The sequence below is a fragment of the Lutjanus erythropterus genome, chromosome 24, assembly GCF_056507025.1.
Source record: "Lutjanus erythropterus isolate fLutEry1 chromosome 24, fLutEry1.hap2, whole genome shotgun sequence".
Lineage (NCBI taxonomy): Eukaryota > Metazoa > Chordata > Actinopteri > Lutjaniformes > Lutjanidae > Lutjanus > Lutjanus erythropterus.
Window position 1 is genome coordinate 6,175,389 of NC_139340.1, and position 24,469 is coordinate 6,199,857.

At 39.1% G+C, this 24,469-nt stretch overlaps 1 protein-coding gene across 2 annotated transcripts in view; it reads left to right on the top strand.

Moving 5' to 3' along the window:
- The window catches only part of prox1a (prospero homeobox 1a), a 47,599-nt gene extending 25,590 nt beyond the window's left edge, over nt 1–22,009 (top strand). For both annotated transcript variants that reach the window (XM_084713545.1, XM_084713544.1), the window contains 2 exons: nt 2,479–2,673; nt 21,094–22,009. In XM_084713545.1, the coding sequence (XP_084569671.1) occupies nt 2,479–2,673; nt 21,094–21,279 (381 nt within the window). In that variant the 3' untranslated portion in view covers nt 21,280–22,009. The remainder of the gene's footprint in view (nt 1–2,478; nt 2,674–21,093) is intronic.
- Nucleotides 22,010–24,469: the final 2,460 nt, after the last annotated feature.

Below are 24,469 nucleotides of genomic sequence, written 5' to 3' on the forward strand. Positions count from 1 at the left end.
GTAGATGTTACACCATCTGTTATGAACTAGTATGTACATTTACTCAAACACTGCAAGTACAAATTTGAGGTACTTGTATTTAACTTGAGTGCTTTCTGTCCATGCCTTCTACTTCTATTTCACTACAATCAAGAGGAAAAATAATGTACTTTGTACTTTACTACATTTTTTGATGGCTTTAGTTATTTTGCAGATTAAGATTTTGACATATAAAACATATGAAGACTTCATAGAATACATTGCTTTGTTGGTTGTACCAGACAATATATACAAGTGCCACTGATAGTAGGAAATCTGTAATATATTCACTGAAATTAATCATAAAATGACCATGATATGAGATGAAGGAAACATGGTTCCCACTTCCAAATGTGAGGATTTACTGTTTTTTCCTTGTAATTATCTTGTTTAAATTTATTTCTAATAATATTAAGGTTTGGACAATTAGTTGGACAAACAAACATTCTCAAAGTTTTATGATTATCTGAAATTTTACACCACCAAACAATTGATTTGATTAATTTGAAAGGGACATCATTAGTTGCAGCTCTATATAAAATAGTGGCATATCAAATCCATTTAAACCAACTGAAACAGTAAATATAGAGTAATAATCTCATGACATATAATAATATAACAGTAACATGGGACATTTTTCTACATAAAGTACGTTTACTTTAAATACTTTAAGTACATTTTCCTGCTTATACTTACTTTACAGTATGGTATTTGTCCTTTACCTTAAGTAAAGGATCTGAATACTTCATCCACTGTGAAAGCCTACAAAGGATTTGCTTACAACCTGCAGCAATTACATGCTTCATCCATTATTTTTATGTTTGTCTTTATGTACGATTTTGCTTATTTAACATAGGACATTCTAAAAAAAAAAAAAATAAAGTAAAGAATTAGCCTTAGACAACACTTTGGTAGTATCTTTGGAAATATACACATAAATATGCATGTATGAAGTTCCATAATCTTTATTTGTACAAGAGTAAATGTTGGAGTTAATTAGAGGGCATCTGGGGAGTGGATTATGTATTTGCGTGATCTCCTGAGTGTCAGTGATCACATGCTTCATCTAACAATGTATAAATGGTCAGATTACATCAAACACTGTACTTCTGTTGTATCTGTCATTCCTCAATTCATTCCTCTTCTATATCTCATTAATACAGCTCGTTCAAGGTGATCGAATACAAAAACAAAGCTTTCCAAAAGTGGCAACTACAAAACAATCAACTAGATCAAGTTACTGGTGTACTATGTGTGTTAAAATTTAAAGTTGTTAACAGAATCACATCATTTGCAGTTCATTTTGTACTTGTAGTGTGATCCAACATAATCATTTAACATTACTTTTGGAGAAAACAAGCTCTGTAAGCTAAAAAACAAACATGTTTAAATCTTTAAATGCCCTATATGGGCAGACATTTTTTGCAGCACACTGTTAAGTCCTGCAGGGCAGGAACAGTGTTTGAAGAGAGTTGTTTAATGTTGGCTTGCCTCAGTCCATAACAATATGATAATATTTAGGTCACTCTTGTTTGATTAGGAAGGTTTCTAGGGGCCAATTTCTTTCTTTTTTTTTTCCAACGAGGACCCTCAAGGTGTAGACAGGGTTTTAGTGGCTAATGAGGTTGAAATATTTCAGAGATTTAGTTAAAGTTAATTGGAGTGCGTTTGCACAAATGATGCATTATGTACAAATAGCTGTAACTTACTGATTCATCCCAGAAGTTTTTGGGATGAAACTAAAGCAGCTGCAAACAAATAAACGAAATGTGTTCCTTGATTTCGAATGAACACTTTCAAAATAATGTAATAAAAAAGGAAAAGTAGAAATCCTTTTTTTCCCATTCAGTATTTGCTGCTTGTGTGATTGATTTTGAAGCATACAAAGAGCTTATGTGCAAAAACATTATTTACAGTTTAGAGTTGGTAATGTTTTCTATGATGAAACAAGAACATTTATAAGTAATAAGCTGTAACTGCGATAAATATACAGCCAGTTAAAAATAGTCAATTCATATCATGATCAGATTGGCTTTACTGCTAAGTGTGTGTACATGTAGATGTTGTGCTATAATCCAAAGTAAGCACTCAGGCACGGAGGCCCAGTTCCAGTCAAATTTGATGACATAGCACCATGCAAATAAGTACCAAAGTAAACATGAGGCTGTGCTATTATGAATCTACAGCATCATCAAATAGTAAACGATGTTCAGCAGTTAATCTACTCAACATGAAACTGAAATCTGTTAAAACCTTTAAAAATATGTTTAAGAAATCTCAGAAATAATTAAAAACACTATTTTCTCCAACAGTCTTATTATTCTCAGACCTTGCTATAGTCCATAGCAGAGGCCTCAATATACCAGAATGCACTGCACATAAGACATGTGTTTTCATTAAAGAGTGAGAGTTTTGATTTATTTATTTATTGAAACGCAACTGGAATTTCTTCTGCCGCAGTTCAATCGCTGCATCACCTCCCAGCTGATCAAGTGGTTCAGCAACTTCAGGGAGTTCTACTACATCCAGATGGAGAAGTTTGCCCGACAGGCGATCAACGAGGGTGTGACTGCTGCGGAGGAGCTGATGGTGGGCCGTGACGCCGAGCTCTTCAGGGCGCTCAACATGCACTACAACAAGGCCAACGACTTTGAGGTAAGACGAGCCGGAGGGGGGACTTACAGATGTGTGAGTTGGGTTGATTTAAAGACGGATAATGATTGGTTTGGAGTTTGGAGGGAAGCACAGAGCTCTTCATCTCAACAATGTAAAACACAACAATGGCAAAGTGTGTGTGATTGTTAATGAGACTGAGCAGATATTCTTTTCATTTTCAAGTGTTTGCTTCAGTGCTGCAAACCCTCTCAAAACTGTCTTTTTTTCATTTGTGTGACTGAACTAAAAGATGCAATAATTCACCCAATAATAAACCCTTTCAAAATGTTTTCGAATATTAAAAAAACGAGTTGCTATGGGAGCATATTTCTGCCAATTTCATGAAAAAAAAGATCCCACAAGGCATTATAATATTAAGTCATTATTTTGATATAATAAGAAAGGTTCTCATTATTTACTAAGTCATTATTTTGATATATTAACTCATGATTTTGAGATACTAAGTTATAATTTTAAGATATGTGTCATTTTGAGAAAGTTTCTGATTATTTTGAGATCACACTGGTGGAAGTGGGCTTCCATAAGTTTCTTTTATCCAATGCACATTATTGAAAAAAGACTTTTAGACTTCCTTCATTAACAGTTAACAGTTCCTCAGTTCACTTTTAAAACTGAATTAAAACTGGATTCAGCACAACTCACACACGCACTCACACAAACGTCCTCTACCAAGTCAGCTGTTCAGAGCGCAACAGTCACCTCACGATTCTGCTGAGGTGTGGATGTCGCAGTACGTGTGTGTGTGTTTGTGTGTGTGTGTTCGATGAGGCGAAAGAGGACGCCGCTCGAGGCGTGGGTGTCCTTGTCAAAGCGATTTGCAGAAGTCACATTCTCTCCCTCACTTTTTCTCTCCCAATATTGGTCTAAGGGGACCTGAGGGCCCTTAAACTATTCAACGTAACATCAGCAGCATTTAGATGTCCATTAGCACACACACACTTCACCACTGACACACACACTTTTCTTTTTTGCTTAGGGAGAGAAATGCTGAAGCTTAGTCGGAGCTTAAGCACACACACAGACTTTAAGGTATCTAAGTATTCTGTTTTAGAGGAATGAAAAGCAAATGCTTTGCATGCTTTGCATAACAAGAGTCAGGTAGCTTTTCACAGGTGTGTATGTAAAGAACCTGTACAGGAAACAGACACACTTATGCAAATCATTTGTGTGTATTTATTTTAGCTGGTCTTCAGTGGGGTTATTTTTAGGGACTGTAGGGTAAGGTTCATACCAGGGTCAGGAGTTTGAGAACCATGACTGTGGCTTTGCATATGTCGGCCTTTCAGCTACACTTCAATTCTACTTGAAGTTACTGACAACAATTCTTGAAGTCTTGGAGTTTTTAAATTGGTTTCCCATCATTCCTGCATCCATTAGTTTCAGTTCATTTCAGTGCAGTATGAAAATCAACTTGAAGACACTTGAAACCAGAAGGTGAGATAGTTTGAATATTGCAGTCATGCATTTGTGAGCAGTCACTGTTTGGAAAACAGTCACTGATAGTGAATACAGTGAAAACTCCATGTTCTAGGATTGATGTCAGTGTTACGGAAGAAGTTCCCATTTTATATAATCTATTCTAGTACATGTTTGATGACAGTTTGACTTGCAGATTGGAGTTTGCAAAAAGATTGTGTGAATGCTTTCAATATCTTTCTCTAAATGTATGCACCATCAACACTGTTTTCAGAAATATTGTAAGTTATTGCAGCTTACTAAAGCATATTTATTTAGATGATCAATTTACTACGACATAAGACAAAGAAAATCAGCAAAATTCACACACGGATCAAAAGATGAATCATTGAATCTCCTGCATGAGATACATTTTGTTTAACATTTTCAATAGAAAGAAAATCCAAAAAATCAAGGTTTGTAAGTCCTAATCTGACACAGACCTACAGATGCACTGATTAAACACACAAACACAATTCTTACATCAACAACAAAGATGTAGTTTGATGATGTCATGACATAGCATGGGATCATGGGAATATTCTTCAGAGCTAAAGAACCACAACTGCCGATAAAAATCTATCTGTGCCACTCAGGCAGAAATCAAGTTTACAGATGGGGGTAATTTATTAAAGCATTAAGTTTTATCATGTCCACTAATTTCCTTCCTTACTCTCTGATGTATCCAATGTTTCCCTGGACGTCACTGACAGCCGACCAAATGAAACACTCCGTTACTTTGAGTATATTACAAATTACTCTGCGTTTGAACCTTGTTGGAAACATTTGGGACTGTGGAACTGCACAAAATATATAACATACATCTAAGCGTTTTTAGATATTTTAATGCGGAAATGTTACACACTATAACTTTAACAAGCATTAGCGGCTAAAACCACATTTGATCCATATGAACCCAAAATCCACAGAAACAAAAATGGGGCCCTATAGGATCCAGACTGATACACACCTCGACTTTCAGGTCTTTGCATGTGTCCTGAGATGAATGGAGATTCGAGAGACAAGGTGAAAACGTAGCATATTTTGTAGAAAATGGCCAATATTTGCATTAAATAATGCTAATTTGCAGCCCTGTAACGATACGTTGTAATCAGTACAAGAAAGAACACATGCATCCTTTATGCGATGGATGGTAAATTTTCTTCCCTGTACTTTGTCCCCTTTCCTGCCTGCCTCCTTCTCTCCCTTCACCTCCCTCCTTCCACCCCTCCATCCTTTCGTCCCTGTGCCCTGAGGGAACATTACCGACTAGGGACCCTCTCTCTCTCTCTCCTTCCCTCACCCTTTGTCTCTCTCTCTCCCCCCTCTGTCAAACTCAGAGGCGTGAAACTGGAACCACGGCCGATTCAGCAAGTCTCCCGACATACACACACACACAGAAGTCTTCTCCTTTTGCCAAATTTAGCATCATCAGAGTTCCACCTTGGTTTGTCCCCCATCACACCCACCTCCCCTCCTCCCCTCCTTCCTCCCCTTTCCTTGCTCCCTCTCCTTCCTCCCACCCTTCCTGCTGAATCTGTCCTCTGTCGATATGCTCTTTCCTTATCCTCTTCTTCTGTTATCCCTCTTTCATTAAGCTTTGTCCTCTCCTCCCTCCTCTCCTATTGTCCCTCTCTACTTTCCTTTTCTCCTTCATCCCACCCTTAACTCCTGTCTCTTTTCGTCTCCACCTTTTGTCATTTTTTCCCCACTGCTCATCTACGCTCTCATCTTTATGCCTCAACAGCTTTTATTTCTTCCATAAAAATCTGCTCTTTGTCAAATTAACTGCTCAAAAAAGGCCTTACGAGGTTAAATAATTTGCATTTATTATGTTTTTTCCTGGTTAAAAAAGAAGTTAATCCTAGTCAATACTGTGTTCTTTGGTTTGATGGGTTGAAAAAAGCCTGTGTCATTAGTCAACGTACACGGCCAGCATTTTAAACAGTCATTGTAGATTATTGCCGTGGAAAGGTGAGTGTAATTTGTCGGGGACTTTTGTGTGTGTGTGTGTTGTCTTCCAAAGTTGGCGTAAACAGGCCCCAGTAATTATAGCAGCTTCATTAATTACCTCCTCCTCCCCTCTCCAGCCACATTCTTTCAACTCTTCTTTCTTGTTTACCTCTCCCTCCTCCTCCCTCCATCCTTACTGTCTCCTCTCTCCTCCTTCCCTCCCTCGCCCCCCCCCCCCCCAACTCTGAAACAATTTTGTCCTAATTGCAGCTCTGCCCACTAACTAATGAGGAAAGCAAAGAAAGGAAGGAGGCTGGAGAAAGGGAAAGGAAACGGGGAATAGAATCATCTTCAAATAAAAAAAGGGGGGGAAACAAAAAGAGATTTTCTTTGCCAGGACACTCAGGGAAAGGTGTCAGCTTCTACCTTCTGCCAAGATGGAGAGAAACGTTCCCTCTTTTTCTTTTTTTTTCTTTTTTTTATATCGAGAACAGATTGACGAGTGGTTGGTTTAGTCTGCCAGCAGCATTGGGCATGGCACTCCTAACATGTGAGTGCTTGTGTGTGTGTTAAAGTTTTGGTGCGATGTTTGAAGCACACCTACACTTTGGCGACGTCGGCACATGAACACCCTGCCGAACTCACATACACACACAGAGGGGCCGGCTGGGATGATAATTCAGGTCGGGAACATCAGTCCAGGCCAATCTCCACATTAACTCCATCCACAGCAGACCACGTATACTGTAAAGCTTTTTATTTAAATATTTTTTTCTTTACTGTTTATGCCAGTGACGTATCTTTTACTTTTAATTTAAAAAAAAATGGAAAACAGCCAAGCGTTTTCCGGTTCAAGAATTAGTCAAATGCACTTCTATATTTAAGGCAAAAGAAATTAATATTCATATATGTATATCATTTTGGTGCACTGTTGGAGTGTTTTATTTCCACATAAAAATGCAAAAATAATAATAAAATAATAAAATAATTGATCAATTATTTGGTCCATAAAATGTCCAAAAAAATGGTGAAAAATGTCCATCAGTGTTGCCCAAAGACCAAGATGACGTCCTAAAATGTTTTGTTTTGTCCACAGCCCAAAGATGTTTATATGACTATATTACTATCATAAAGTAGTAAAGAAACCAGCAAATATTCACATTTAAGAAGCTGGAATCATAAAGACTAATTGATTATCAAAATAGTTGGTGATTAATTTAATAATTTACTCAATAAATCAACTAGTTGTCACTTATTAAATTAATCAAATCAAGTAATTTTTTATGGAAAAAAAAAGTCTAAATCTTTGATTCCAGCTCCTCAGATGTGATTATTTTCTGTTCAGATCAAAACTTCCACCATTTTCTAACATTTTATAGACCAAACAGTTGTTCAAGATAATAGTCAACAGATTAATTGACACTGAAGATGACTGGTTGTAGCCCTATATGTGTATGATGATGGACAGAATTATATCATCAGGTTAAAAAGCAGCAGAGTGGGGGACTGCCGGTCTATAGCTTTGAGGGACTGTAGCTGCCCTGTTGTATTTGCTTTGAATTACTCATTTTATTTAGCATTTTCAACACTGGCCAGACCAGGAGTGCATGCTCCACACTACATGTGAATGTAAAGTGCAACAAAAGGGACCAAGGGCTTAGAAAGGGATAAAGTTGTCATATTTTGGTGTGTGTGTGTGTGTCGGCTTAAGAGGGACAATGAGACGTTTTTATGAAGCCTTCTAGAGGACGTTCTCATCTTTCCAGTTCAAGGATCCTCACTGGCTCTGTCAGCACCAAACGACGGCACAGCTGCGCCTCACACACACATATGTTCACTCCTACACACACACACACACACACAGATACTCATTTGTGTTCATCTGAAAGAGCAGAGATAGATGAAGGGTGGGTGTGGTTGCTACCAAAATCTGCCCTTTGACTTTGACACACATACACACACACACCTGGAGGCCACAGAGTGGTCACACACTCACATTTCAGGGCTATCTGGTTTCATAAGCTGTGCACTTCATGAAAGGCTAAACTTCTCATGTCTTTCTCCACCGTTTTAGATTCTTTGTCACCCTTTGTCTCTCCTTATTCATCCGTTCACTCATCTTTTCCGCTTCCTCTTCATCTCCATGCGAGTCCATTGAAAAAAAGGGGCTGAGCTCGACTCTCAGGAATCGATTCTCATAGAAAATAGTCTACGGCTTTAAGTAAATACCTCAGTGCAGAAATTTGGGTTTATTTTTTGCACTGTGGCTCATCATTGTGTTATTAATGAACCTATACGCACACAAATATTAAAAATCCGTTTCTCATTTTTGCATCATGTACTCTCCATCTTTTTCCAGTCCTCAACTTTTTTTGTCATCTATTTGTAACCTACCCAGAAGGCGCGCACGCACATTTCAAAGACTACACCTGTCCTGCTTTCTTTCCCTCTCCTCCCTCTTTCTCCGACTCTGATCTCTCCCTCGTTCTGAGCGTACAAGCTTTGGGCAATTACTACATCTTACACACTGGGGTTCATGATTTGAAGTGTTTTACTACAAGGGACAGCAGCTTTTAATATCTTTAATTTGACTATTTTTACGCCAAGTATCTAATGTCTCCCGCTGAAATATATTAAAAGAGGGTACCAAAGCATCTGAAACTGGATTTTGAGACTATCCTGGGACACAAAAAGTCTCTCTTTAAGAGTCTTAAGGGAATCAGTTCAGATTAAGGGATTCCCATTAACAACAAGTGTAGAACTAATGACTTCTTGTAAAACAAAAACTGATGCAACCTTGTCTCTGATAAAATATGTTTCTGTGCTACTGATTTGCTTTACCAAATATATTTTCTGAGTAGATCAGGGTGGGTGCAAGGGCCAACAACACTTAAGACTTGGACAATGGAGACTGGGATTGTTAGCTGCAAGATACTAAAACAGTTCAGATTAAGACAAGATCACAAACTTAACCATAACCAAGAGCTTTGGATGGCCTAAACAGAAAAAAAGCTAAAGGATTTTTCAACCTGCAGCCTACTTTAAGAGAATGATGAAGACAACAATTTTTGAAAATGCTCTAGTATTGCGGGAGAGTGCTGTAGCTGACAGAAGCAAAACTGAGCTACAATGTAATCCTTTCAGTAACTGTGCACCAACAAAGTACAGTCACTAAAAGTGCTTTTATTTTGCTGCTGACAGCCTCAGATTGCCTGATATTATGGAAAGGATCGCTACAGAGAGAGAGAGTTTTGTGTTAAAGAGTAAGATGTGTTTTATCTAACCAGAGACAGCTGTTTTACTGTTCTCGAAAAACTAACCAGACACCCTTTGCAGAAATTTGAAACTGTAATTTTAACATTGTCATGTTCATCCAAACTCAACAGAAACAAAATAAAAGTCACCAAATGCATACTAAGGTAGATGTGAAAATATTCTGGAGCTACTCAGCATTTCTCCTCACTGCTTCCCTGACGTCTGACCTTCCTCCCACTCCTCTCCTGATATTTTCACATTTAACAGTGAATTAAGGATTTATTTCAACCAATCCAGAACTGGTGATTGTTAGAGCAGCGAAAAGACAAGCCAAGAAATTTGGTGGGTTTATTTTGTTTCTGTCATGTTTAAATGAACACGACAATGTTAAAATTGCAACTTTGTAATTGGACTCGGGTGAGTTTGACGAGAGCAAAAAACAACCTTTTCCAAAATCCAATTCAAGAGCTTTTCAAGAATTTTCAAGGTGCATTTCAAATCTTTTCCAGCAACTTACAACTGTGGTAAATTACATACATAGAATAAATATACTCATATGTGTATTTAATTTCTTCATCACATTAAATCAGATGTTATTGTGCCATAAACACCCAAAGTGATGTGTTCTTCAGAGTGGTGATAAATTAAAGGACAACACAAGAAAGTCTCATGTTTCAGAATATGCCACGTGTCTTTCAGTCCAATGTATTTTCTTTTATATTTCTTCATTGTAAAAGCAAACTATTCAGGCAGGCAGCAATTCATTATGAAAGTAATGCAACTGTAGTTTCAAGCACTTTATCCAAAATCGAAGCACTTTTCAAACCTTGAAAACAATGCATTATTATTCAAGGGTTTTCATGGAACGAACGCTGTATTATGTTGTAGCCCAGTTTCACTTCTGCCAGCCGCAACGCTCTCCCTCAGTACTGGACCAGTTTTCAAAAATTGTCCCAATGAGTCACTTAGACACAAAAACATGAGACAATAAGGTCCAGGTTGAAAAATATCAGTTACCCTACTGTATGCTTTAGTTTTCAGGAATGGAAAGTGTAGGTTAGAAAAACTAATGAAAATGAGTTGTACATGAAAATGTTTTTTTTACAAAGTAAAATGTATAAAAGTATAAATACACACACAAGCCCTTAATCTATGTGAATGCACACTCTCTGTTGCTGTCACTCAGTGTCATTAAGCAAATATGAGCACTAAGTAACTAAGTCTTCCTCACTGTCTCCTCCTCGGTGTTGCTGCTTGACAGAGAGCGGTATGGTACAGACAATGCCACCTGCCAGTTTCTGTCACTATAATTATAGCTATGCTATTACTGCATGCAATGTGTGTGTGTGTGTGTGTGTGTGTGTGTGTGTGTGTGTGTGTGTGTGTGTGCGTCTGTGTGTCTGTGTGTGTCTTAGTATTCCAGTTGAGAAGAAGAAGGCATCATCTTTGTCACTGAGCCTGATTGGAGTCACGAGGGGGCGGTGCATATGTGTGTGTGTGTGTATGCGTGCATGTGTCCCTGTGTATGGTCTTCCTGTACGTGTGTGTGTGTGTGTGGATATGAGTGTGTGTGTGTTGTGCATGCAGTGATTCCCTTCCCCTGCCCCAGCTGTCTCCTTAGCTTTAACAATAGGCCTGGTAACAAAGACGTGGCCTTCAGCCTCCGTCATGTGATACTAGTGGTCTGCAGCCTCTCAGTCAGATGACCCAGGCTATTGTCCTCTATGGGTGACACACACTTGCACACACACACAAGGAAGCACAGAACACACACATACACGCCAGTCCAAGGAAGCACAGCACGTGTATGAGCACACAAACGGCAGCGCACGGAGATACGGAGACACACGGTTGCAGACAAAAAGAAGATACACACACTCATGAGATAGTGAGACACTCACACACACAGACGCAATCTCAGGACGCAGACCCTTCCTTTCAGTCACATGCAGTCTGAACAAAGAGAAACTTTATTGCCATTGTCCTGGTGACAGTGAGATCAGTGACTGATTGACAAAAGAGCAGCAGAGAAAGGAAACATATTGCTGATGTCCTGGAGGAACCCCCAGTCTGAGCCTTTACCTTCAATTTCACACTTTAAATGGCAGCTGTGAAAAGATTTGTGGCCCTGATTTATCTGCAGTCAAACAGCTGATTATATCTCTAAAATGCATGCTGTTTTGTTTTTTTTAACTTAATGTCTATCCAGCAAAAGTGTGATCTTTCCAGGTGCTTCACCTTGGGATGGCTGCTATCTGCCTGGTGCAAATATGGGTGACTGTGTCAAACAGCACCTTACCAGCAGGTTACTGTCTGAGCTATTTATGTTCAGTATGTGCACTGCAGCCGGAGCATAGAGGAGCAGAACCAGGGCTGCCCCCTGAAAGACGATGAGTGGAATCATCAATCAGAGAGACCCCACAGCTGACTGAGATTCTTCAAGTTGTTTATAGTTTATCTGTCGGTGTAAAACACGATAGAACAGATTAAGGTTGCAGATCTTGTGCATTTTCCTTTAACAAACAATAATCTCAAAACAATAAGGACCCTGTTCAAAATGGCTGCTCTTGTACGCCTGTCCTAAACCAACAAATGACAACAAACGGTTTGAGATAAACGAGGCAGACCAAACCAAACTGTGAGCAAATCTGTGAGCATCGGAGAAATGGTACAAAACATATATATCATATCACTACATCATTATTGAATTTTAAATCTGTTAAATTGTAAGATTAATCAATTAAACATTAATCGATAGAACAGATACAAGCTTAAAAATGTACATTTTGCCACATTTTAATGAGGAATTATAAATAGTGGAATCATAAACATATTCTTATATTAGCTGACTCATTTGCACAAAAACATGACAGCATAATCTGGTGGTAAACTGATGTGAGAAGGTGAAACAAGTTAGTAAACAGGTTTCAGCTCTTGTTTTTTTAGTTGTGTCATTGCACAGAGCAATGCACCATCATGGCAAAACTGAATGATGACAGAATTATGCAGCACTCCCACACTTTCTTTTCAAAATTGCTTTTTTTTCAGAGCCAAGAAAATATTCAAGGTGGGCGGCCATGCAAGGCCATCTTTAATATTCTTAGTCATCTTTATTTTTTAATGATTCTGGATCTTACTAGGTCAAACCCAGAGACTTGAAGGTTTTTGTTTTCAACAAGGAACTTGCTGTACCTTTTTAGTTTTATTGGTTTTCAAGCATCAAGTCTTCATTTTTCTGTCTTACTGTCGTACAGCTCTGCCCCAAACCACTCCAACAGAAGGAGCTTGTGGTTTTATTAGATGCTCTTTTACTGAAGTAGAATTACCAATACCACAATGTTTAGGTACTCCAGTACCACTAAGTCATTCATTTAAAACAAAGCACAAAAGTATTAGAATAAAAAAAAATCTATTAATCGTTTGAACTGTTGCTGTAATATCAGATTCTTTTGTGAAATATTGGATAATTTGATCTACCTGAGATTCCAACAGGTCCATCTGAAAGTTCAGAAGGGAAAAACAACCGTTACATTTTTTGAGTGTAAAATCTTCATTTGAAAGGTAACTACAGCTGTCAAATGAACACAGTGGAGTAAAAAGTACAATATTTCCACCTGTGTAAAGTATAAAAGTAGCTCAAATTGGAAATATCTCATTTCAAAGTACCTCAAAATTGCATTCAAGTACTGTACATGAGTCAAAGTACTTGGTTACTTTCCACCATTGTTTGTCTGACACACTACTATCATCCTAATACAGGACAAGTGTGTGTGGCAGCAGGAGAGGAAACAGAAGCTAGGCTCACGGGAGAACACATATGCATGCAGGAGGGGTGTGTGTATATTGAGTTTCAAACCAAAACAACAATGTTTTGGACACAAATTAAGGAGAGTCCTTTTAATGTTTAATGCAGCATGTTCAGCTCATCCTTTAAGACCCAGATAGCAAAAAAAGGGCTGCAGGCAGAGATGGAAAAACCAACATAAGGTGTTAGGCCACTACGAGCTACAGTCTGTCTTCACTTCCATTATCACTCCCAACAATCGCTGCTATATCTACAATACACACAGATGATTTACAATGTTAAGCCTGGAATTTCCATTCCTTAGTTCCTGTTGAAGGAGAAACGATGACAGGAAATAGACGAAGAAGAAAAAGAGTCCCAAGTCTGGATGTGTTTTTCTGTGCGTGTGCGCGTGTGTTCATATTTTCCTGCCAGAGTGTGTGTGTGTGACTAAAGCCAGGCTTGATAGTGGGGAAAGAGAGGGAGAGTGAGAGCGAAGAGGAGGAAAAAGGAAGCAGATGCTTGTGTGTTGGCACAAAAATGATATGTCCACTCAGACACACACACACACACACACACACACACAGGCACAGAGCATTTGCTCAGTCCACAGAAGGAGCAGCACATGAAAGAGTTCCAGTATTGTCTCGATGATAGAAAAATACTCTACTGACCAATGGCAAAGTGGACCTCAAGGCCACAGTAAATGAATGGCAACAAAATAGAAAATGTTGAGGTGTGTGTGTGTGTGTTTTTGTTTGTTTGTGGGGTGAGGGTCATTGGGAACTGAAAAGAGCAACACCTTGCATCACGACTAGACACAGATAGATGGTTTGAAAGGGACAAGCAAGCTGAAAAATGATCAATAATCGAGGAACACATGTAAATGTGAGCTCATAAAATCACTACATGTGTGTCAACATTGTCAGCGCTGATAGAGGGAGGTAGAAGGCCTTCAGGTAAAATAGAAAACAGAGGCAACACACACAAATACTGCCTCTTTCTGTTTGTACACCTTGAGAATCAAACATCTGGTGTTTGCACAGTGTTTCTTAAGAGCCTGGTGTGTGTGTTTCCTTTCTGTGCAAGATGGCGAGCGAGGATGGAAACAGAGAGATAGGTGGGAAGGCAGGTGGAAAGACGTATGGAGAGGTGAATAGGTAGAGTCAACCGAGGACACACAAACATGCGCACAGCCCAGACGTCTCTATCAGTCTCATGGTGACAGCGTGAGGAAAAAAAAGCATTAATCCTTCAGGAGGCAGAGAAGGAGAGAGAGAGAGAGAGAGAGAGAGAGAGAGAGAGGAGTGGCTTATTTTCAGAGGAAAGGAGAGGAGGGGAATGAAAGAAGGGAGGTGGGGTTGAACTGGGATAGGAGAGGAAAAATGAGCAAGATTTAAGGAAGAAAAGATGCTAAAATAAGGCAGAAATCATGAAAGTGCTTGGAGAATTTACATGACTACAAAACACAGTTTATTACTGAGCTTATTTAACAACAACTATCACTTCCTGCCACTATTAATTAGTGACTTGACCTCACAGCAAAAACATCTTCATTTGTTCCAGTTTCTGAGTACTAAAGTAATAGTTTTTCATAAAGAAGGAAAAGACTTCTTTCTACTTTGTCTTTGCTTTGTCTTATGAGATTCTTATTTTGAGCTTACTGAAGCCTCGTGATTCTCTTAAACCCCCTTTTAGGAGAGAAAAGGAGCAAAACAAAAGAAAAGCAGGAGATCTTTTGCTGGGCTCAGAGGTGTCTCACAGGTTTCTCCTTGACGACCGTATGGAGCAACAAGATTTGACCACTGAGACAAATTTAAGGTCCCATATAAGAGTTTACTTTTAGATCTCACTGTTATCTCAAGAGCTAATTATTTAAGACACATTTAAGATCAGCGCAGTGAGACAAAAAAAGACGTACAGCTTCAATTAGTCTCAAATGGGTCCCAGGCTAAGACGAGACTATTCAGGAGCTGGATTTAAGAGGTTATGAAGATATGGTCAAAGTCTCATACTGGTCTTAAATTGAGCTCATTTATATCTGGGACACACAAGCAAGAGAAAGACAAGATCTTACTTTGAATGTGTCCTTTCCTCTGGGTTAAAGGATTTTATCATCAACGATTTTACTGTCTTGAACTAAACTAGTTCAATGATTTGCAGTATTTTGTCTTGTTTTATGTTTAGGATTTTGAATAAATTGTCAAGTCTTTGTATTGAACAGCCAAATCCAATTTGACTGACAAAATTCAGTCAGGTACAGCCCTACTAGAAAGAAGCTGATTTGCTGGAATTAGCTCATGCTTATTTGCAGAAACACAGAGTAATTTAATAGCTGCATACAAGACATCCTATAATTGCAGTACGGGAATCGGTGGAATTTGATTGTGGTACAGAATGAACAGCAACAGTAGCATTTAAAGACCTGATTTGTCATGGATCGTTCAGTGCGAGGAACTTTGTCTGGATGAGAAACACGCCTTAGTTAAGAGATGAACGGGTTTTAAAGTGGAATATTTTTGCAGGTGAAGACCTGCAGTGGAGATTGAGAGCAAAGTGCTCATTGTGTTTTGAATCAAAACTGGTAATAAAGTGATTCTTCTGCTCGCTGAAGGTTTCTTGTGTAAGTGACTGAATATGCTGCTGTGCCAAACTATCATGATATGTTATTGTTAAGTTATACATCTATATTTTCTGGGTGATGTTGCTGTCTGTGTTGATGCTCGACCTGAGTGTGTAACTTAAGTCTGTGTTAAAATGGGGCAGTGTATCTATAAAGAAGTAACCTACTTATAAAAGGCTCTCCTTTATTCTAAAAATAATTTTTAGTGCAACACTGCCCTTTTGTGCTTGTGGTCTGCACTGTAAAAAATGACTAAATTAGCAAAGCGGACGTCACTGTTGCTAAGTGCTTACTGCTGTGCTCTTTCTGCACTTCAGGTCTTCTAGCGATGGTTTATTTTCCTGCCAGTGGTGCTCTTTTGTGTTTTCACTAGTCATACTCATGTTTACAGTACAGTTGTTGTTGCTGCTGCTAGAAACATAGAATACAACTTTGATTCCTGGAAGGAGAAAAATCACACCAAGTTTAGGGAACAGCAAATTCTGTGAAACTTAGATTTATATTCATAGAACTGTTGTAGTTATATTGCTGAGAATCCTCACTTTGCATCGTACTTTCCTCCTCCAAACAGCTTTGTCTCAAAAACCGAATAAAAAAACACAATCACAAGTTATTTTCATTTAAAAAAAATACAAACTCTTCTTCAATTTGATACCAAATATGTGGCATGTGTAGCTTTGTAGACCGAGTCTGATTCAACAGAACAAAACAGCAAGTAGCACTAAAACTGCTGTAAATAGCTATGATGAAATGAATCTCAGTCTGCCTAAAAAAAATACAAACAAAGTAACGTTTATATCAAATCATCTGCAACATTTCTCTCCATTTGCTTCAGAGTTAATTATCAAAGTCTGACAAGAACAGATCCTTCACTGGATAATGCTGGACTTTCAAAATAAAAGAGAAACGACCCACACTTTACCCCACACAGCTGTGTTATCAGAATAAACAACAATAATGTGGTGGTAGGTAGTGTATATGAGCATAAATACCTATTTTCTATTGCCATTACTCATGAAACTAAAACTGTGTCACCACTTGCAAGAAGCTTCCTGTTTTTTTGATGAATGTGTCTTTGCATGTGTCCCTCATATAATTTGATAATATGCGTCATTAATTTCCATTCATAACAAAACATAGCTAAGATGCAAACGAGACAGTGAAACAGAGATGCGGATGATGAAACCAAAAGGCAAAGATTGATAAATTTGCAAATGCAAATAACAATAGCATGCAACAGAATGGAAAATGGTTGAGAATAGGCAGTAAACGCAAAAGGAAAACAAAAACAAATGAAGTAATCCAGGTAATATTTCTTGAAAGCAGCAAAGGCTTCTGTCAGCATTTTGCATGCCTGCGATGAACTACAATAATCACTCAGTACACTTGTGATTTTCTCATATTTCCAAGAAGATTCAAGGGGTTGAAGAGCCAATGAGGAGGACGAAGAGGAGAGAGTGAGAGGAAAAAAGAGGGAGGGAGGGCCTCGTCCCAGTAGGCCTCTTTGTTGGGCAGCGATTTAGAGATTTACAGGCTCTTGTCCTTCTGTGTGTGCGTGCATCTGTGTGTCTGTGTGTGTGTGAAGAGAGAGTAATTGAGCCTCCCTTCATCCAATATTTACCCACCAAACCGGAGCAATCATGCGAATTATGTTTACTGGGAACCAAGTGTCTTTCTTCCTCTTTATCTTTTCTTTCTCTTTCCCACTTTCCCCCCATTCCTTGCCCGCTCTGTCTCTCCTGGCAACTAGACGCCATATCAAGATCCAAGCCAGGAGTAAATCACACACACACACACACACACATACACACACACACACACAGGGGAAACAGGCCCATCTGTATTGATGATGGCCTAATTTAGATCTCTTTATTGGACTGATTTACGATGGCCAGAGAAATCTGGGCATCTGGACCCAAGTGTGTGTCTGCATGTGTGTTTGTGTGTTTGTCCAGTCAAGCTGATACCCAATGAAACACACAATCTCCTCTCTTCTCTCTGTTTGTGTTTTCCTACCTCTCTGTGAATCAGCGGTGTCCTTTTTCTCTCCCCATCGTCGTCTTGTTTCGCACTGCGTCCTCTTGCCGCTGCAACGCTGATGGCACACGTCACCCCTGAAACATTTTAAAAACACAACAATCATTGCACTGAACGAGATGATGCCGGCGCTGCAATGCAAAAACAGGTCCAAACTCAGGTCCGAGCCTCTGAGGTCAAGGTCACTGAATCTCTTACTGTCCCACTGTGCGTGGTAGTTTTTGTTTCAAAGCGCATTGTAATTGAGTAGATGTGTGGTGTTGTCTTATGTCTTGTCTTGTTTTGCCGTTAGGATTGTGGGTCTTTCTTTGTCAAAGTGAAAAGTGTTAACTGTATTTAACGAGAAAGATAAATAAAATCTAAATAAAAGCAGAAGCAATAGTCAATTAGGGCATTCAGGTTTTGTAGCTAGACCCCTGCAATTTACGTGTTTCACTGATGCACCTCTCGATAGTGAAAGTGACTAGAAAAAGATTCAATTTGAGTTTCTGAGAAGTCAAAAAAGCAAAGAAATATTAAGATGTTCTGGGCAGATGTCAAAAAAAGATGGATATGTCTTTTTTTAAAGATGAGAGCAAATTTGAACAACTAAAGGCTGGAGGGATGTAATCCAGGAGGGAGAGGACGCCTCAAAGGCACATTCATCTTCAAGATCAAGCTCAGGTTTCAACTTTTATTTGTCCCTCTGGGCACTTTCACAGCAACTATTAAAAACAGCAGACTGACTTTGGGGCTTTCTGTGTTTTCTTGCAAAGGTAAAACAAGGTTTTACTCTTTTAAAATTACAGAAATGTTTTGACACCTGCTGAGCCTTAATGATTATTTCTTTTTTTTTTTTTAAACCCCTTTTTGTTTGAAGGGATAATTCCCTTTTAATTAATAATTACAACTGAGATCTTATTTGTGTAGTTCTGGCCATCATTCCCATCTCTAATAAAAGAACTGTACTCCAAGTTAACAGCGGAGATCTCATAAGCAGCAGCATTAGGGCTGAATGACATCTAAAATAAAAATAACATATTGTGATTATTTTGACAGGTGATATGACTGCAATACTGATCTAATTTTGCTGGGGTCTGTGCCAAACAAGCATGTTCCTTTACATCTGCAGAATATACTACTTTTATCAAAAAATCGTAGCTCCTGCACTTGGACTCAAACTTGCTGATGAAGGATTATTACTGACCCCCGAAAAGTGGCTTAGATCAGTGTTTCCCAACTTTTTTCATCTTTTTTTATCATTAAGTAAACTTAGAAAAGTGACATTTTATGGATATTTCATATTATATTTAATGCATACATAACAATAACAACAGAGAGCAACTGACAAACTGCCTCTTTTTTCACAAATCCATATTCTTTGGATGTTTTAACTGCATACTTTTCTAATGCATGTAAGTTTTATAACATACATACACGCCATAAAGTTTTATGGAGTCTGAACCAATGGTTCAGACGATCTGGACATTTTTGAACTGTCTCACCACTTGTTTTTAACCTGTTGGACTTTGTTATGGTGTGTTTTACCGTTTTTCCATATCAAAGCAATTACTGAGGTAGATGTGACCATAAGTGATAGCAATGACGGACAAAACTACAAAAATAAGACCTGAGACCTTAACTTTTCTTTGAAAACTTTAAAATGTGTAAAATCTACCATGTCTGCATTGGCGTAGATATCACCTGTAAAGTTTAATCTTTCCTCTGTGTGTGTGTTTGAGGAAGAGTGTGTGCGTACAGTAGTGTCTATAGCGAGACAGTGACAGAGGGCCTCATTGAAATAACTGTGGTCTCAAGGGGCCAGCTAAAAAGAGAGAGAGGGTAGGTGAGGGTAGACAGAGTATATGAGAGTCCAGGGAATCATTTAGTGTGTGTGTGTGTGTGTGTGTGTGTGTGTGTGTGTGTGTGTGTGTGTGTGTGTGTGTGTGTGTGTGTGTGGGGTGATTCATCCGTTCTGGTGGCGGCTAACCTTGGCATGTCCTGCCACGCGTGACGGGGTTACACCCAGACGGCACTCTTGTCGTCCTCTACGCGCGCGCGTGTGTGTGTTTGTTGGGGTGTATAGGTGCATGTACCTCGTCTGGAAGAGTCAGCCCCCTGTGTGTGTGTGTGTGTGTGTGTGTGTGTGTGTGTGTGTGTGTGTGTGTGCGCGCATCTGCATGCAAGAAAAAGAGACAAAGAAGAAGAAAAAAAGAGAGGAGGAGGGGAGAATCCAAGTCAGGTTGTTTAGTGTCTTTGAATGATCTTGCCCCCGGGAGAAAGGGCAGAAGAAAGAATGAAAAATGTGTGTATGCAAGTAAGTGCGTGTGTCTGTGTGTGTGTGTGTGCCATTGTTCTGCTGTCAAACACTGCTATGAGCACACACAGAGCATTAAAACACACACACAAAGCCTTGTGATGACAGTATATTTATGCCTGCATGTGGAAAGGACAATTGGATCCCTGCAATCCCTTTGCTCTTGTTTAAACTCTGACACACACACACACACACACACACAGTGACAGATCACAGACAACTGTTCACCTGCCGTTGTCAAGGACTGACTGTGTCATTACGTGCAAGTGTGTGCATAAGGAACTCTGACACCACACACACGCGCGCACAGCTGGGAGGTGTTGAGAAAGGGGAAGTAGATTTAGAGGAAGTTCAGAGCTGAAGAAGAAGAACTTGGTACAGGAATAGTAAGATATGTACACCTGAAACACACGCATACCTCATTCTTCATCTTTTTTTTTTGTCACTTTACTAAAACAAAACTGTATTTGAAAATGTGTTCATGATTTAAAGATTTTTGATGTGGTGGACTTATTTTTAACTTTTATAGATCAAACAACTAATTGATTAATAAATAAAATAATAATTGATACACACAACAAAGCAGTGCCATTGTGGCCCTCCTCCTCTGACGATGGTCAGAAGTAAATTAACTCTGATGCACACAGTGCCTCTAACTTAACTTTCAGTCTTGTGAGAAGTCTCCCAAAAAAGAACGCAGACTGTGGTAGATAAATGCTTTGGAATGAGATACTGCTTAGTGTTTGTGTGTCCACATATAGTGCGTTTGACCAAACAATACACTGTCTACTCAAAAGATGTAAATGTGCTCATACAGAAGTATGACAGTTAGGCTTTTTATAGCCATAAATATTCTGTTGTAACTTTAACTATAGGATAAGAAAGGGGAAGGTGATTAAAGGAAGTTTTTCTTCAGTACAAACAGTCAAAGCAGTCACTACAATCATGATTTCCTTTTTCTTCCCTCCTCCTCCCCACTTCCTTTTTCTCTGGCAGGTTCCTGATCGATTTCTGGAGGTGGCCCAGGTGACTCTCCGCGAGTTCTTCAATGCCATCGTGGCTGGAAAGGACGCAGACCCGTCCTGGAAGAAGGCCATCTACAAGGTGATCTGCAAACTGGACAGCGAGGTTCCTGAGGTCTTCAAATCCCCCAACTGTCTACAAGAACTCCTCCATGACTGACTAGAGAGAGGGAGGAAACACGGCAAGCAGGACAAACCTCCAAGGACAGTGAGAAGACTGTGAGAAAACACCTCTAGAGGAGCAGTTAGACTAGGTTGAGGTCTTCAGTGAATTTCAAGGTGTTTGACGTTCATAACGTGATACAGAGACTTGAAGTGATTCAACTCGGAGGCTTCCACAGAGGTTTGTTGGTGGTTGTTTTTGGTCAGCCCATCTTTTAGAGACAAAACTGCCGTCAAAATGTTTTATAAAGAAAAAAAAATTGTCCTCTTCAACGATTTCTGCGAGGGCTTGGACTCATGAGTCATGCGATACTCAAATTAACACATTATGTTGAGACTTTTATAAATTAAAAGCAAAACAGAGAGAACTGAACCTCCTTGCACTTACAGAAAAGCTCCTCTTTGCTGAAAACCCCGTCTCCTCTTTCTCCTCCACCTCGTCCAAGCTTCATCCCTCTCTGGAGGATCAAAGGGGCGAGGAAGATGAAGGATCAATCTTCAGCCCATGACTTGGAGTCTGGAGCGAACTAAAAAGAAAGAAGATAATATATAAAAATCTTTTTATTGTGGATGTTTTTAAGTTACATGGACATTTTTGAAAAAAAAGTGATGTTTCTGTATTTTTTCTCCTTTGTATAAGCTTCTCTTCTATGAACCCTCAGTCACTCACATAGATACACATGCACATACAACCACAAACACACACATACGTGTACACACACACACATACACACACACACACACACACACACACACACACACACACACACACACACACACCTCTTGAATAGGAAAGCACAGTAGCATTCCCAAATCCTCAACCGAGCCCATACAAACTGGGCATAAATGAACTTAGTTGTTGTTTATTTCCCTTCTTTTTTCCCTCCTCTTTTTACTTCTCCCTCTTCTTACTGTACTGAGATGTACTGGGTGTTTTTTTGACTGTGTGGCTCTCCCTGCCCCACCCTTCCCTGGCTGCCCCTCTTGGCTCATGTTATTTACTACCAGTCCCACTTTTCTTACAATTTTTAGGAAAAAAGTAATCCAAATCTGAGTTTATTTTAATTCATCATGAATCAGACCGATCCACTAACCTCAGTTACTGCACAGTTACGACATGGTTAATGGTAATACTGATACTAGGGACATTTTTGATAAAGATCTCTTGAATTTCTTTATGTAGTGTAGGATTCTGACATTTTACAGCTGAAAAACACGTCAGTGGCTTTCTGGTGAACAAACTATGTGATGGCAACATTGTTTTTGGCATTTCTGTATTGCACTTTCTCGCAGAGAAGTACACCAGTGTCTATATCTCTGTCATAACCTAATATCCAGTTTATTGGGAAGAATTTTATGGAAAATTTGCATTTTACATTTGCACTTTGACAATTAATGTTGGTAACGGAGAAGAAATGTTGAGAATAAAGTCGAAAAACCATTTCGACTTTATTCATGACATGGTATTTAAATGTATTTCAACATTCCTTCACCTTTGACTAATACTAAAAGTTTGACTTAATTATTGACATTTCAAGTTTATTCTCGGAGGTCATAGGTCACTCTCTAAAGTTAAATCCACACTAACATGTTTTAAAACACATAACTTCTGCTATGTTTACACCTAGCATCATGGTGCCTCTTTTAAAGTATTTATTGGACTCAAACACTTTCACAGAGGGTTTAAACACAACAAGAATACTGACGACTAATTTTAGTACAATCAGCCATTCTCAAAACTCTGCTCATGCCTCCTACATTCAGAAATCCAATTTTAATCCCTTTTTATGTTAAGAACCTTGAAACTGGAAGCCACCACAAGAAAAAGAAAAGCAGATTTTTTCTCGTTGCTCTGCGTGGCCAAGAGGGGCAGCTGCACCGGCCGGGTCATGTGTGAAGTGTTTAAGGTTTTAACAGCAGAAAAAAAGACATACGACAAAATGCTGATATTTGTAGCTTGTATAGATGTAATAATTACTCTGATCACTCTGATATTGTTATTATTTATAATTGAAATAATTATTCCTATTAATGTTATTCTGATGATGATGATTATTATTAATGCTTGCTACAGATTTGACCAGTGGTTTACTCATTGTTTATCCATCACACTGCAACATGAAATAAATTATTCTTTGAAGAAAAAAACAAGAAGAAGAAGGGATTGTTTGTAAGTGTGTGATTGTACTTTTTGCTGCTCAGCAGAGGTGCAGAGGGTGTTGACCGCTTGCATGTGCCTGCCCACACACACCAAATCGCCATCAACCCAAGCAGTAACTAGGCAACATGATGGCCACTTTAACTCTGTCCGTGCCCTCCCTCTGTCTCCCTCTCGCTCTCCGGCTCTCTGGATTCTGTATAGGGGACATGTGATCCCTTGTTGTTGTTGCTGATGAATTGAAAAGAGGAGCGCTGTGTGATTATTGTCAGCACAAAAGCCTCAAAAAGCTGCTGACGCCTAGATTAGCCAGTACAAAGACGCAGGGACACACACACACACACACACACACACACAAAAAAAGACATAGGTACTGACTCACACTCATACACACACACAAAGGCACAAGGCCTGTCTGCCCTCGTTGCCCTACCATCCTTCTCACTTCTCTATCCCTCCTCTCTCACCCCTTCATCACTGACTCTCCTCTTCCCCTTGTCTCCTCTCCTCTTCGCTTCCTTTCTCATAGGTATTATTTCTGTCCTTCTCTCACACCACTTACCTCCCCTACACTCACAAACACACACCATGCCCTCTGTGTGCTGGCGCCAAACGCTAACTGGCATAACACAATGCCAACCACCATCACCAGCATGGGATAAAGTGCCAGCACTCAATGTGCCTCTCTTTTTTGCTCCCCCCTTCTCTTTCTCTCTCTTACTCACACCAAAAATATGAAAGGAAAAAACAACGTGTGTATAAAACATGGCCACACACTTCAGGGCTCAAGTTTTAACGCAATTCCAACAGTGATATGGTAGCATTTGTATGCAATAATGCAGATATTGCCAGAACTCCAATGAAGATAATAGCACAATAAAGTGTTTATAGGATTCTGTAAAGTGATGGCTCCTGTAATAATCCAGTGTCTATGATTTATTTTCTCAATGAAGAAGTCCACTGATAATGATGCTAAAATAAGCTGACAAGGAAGTTACAATAAGAGCGAAAAAGACAACACTAGTGCTCA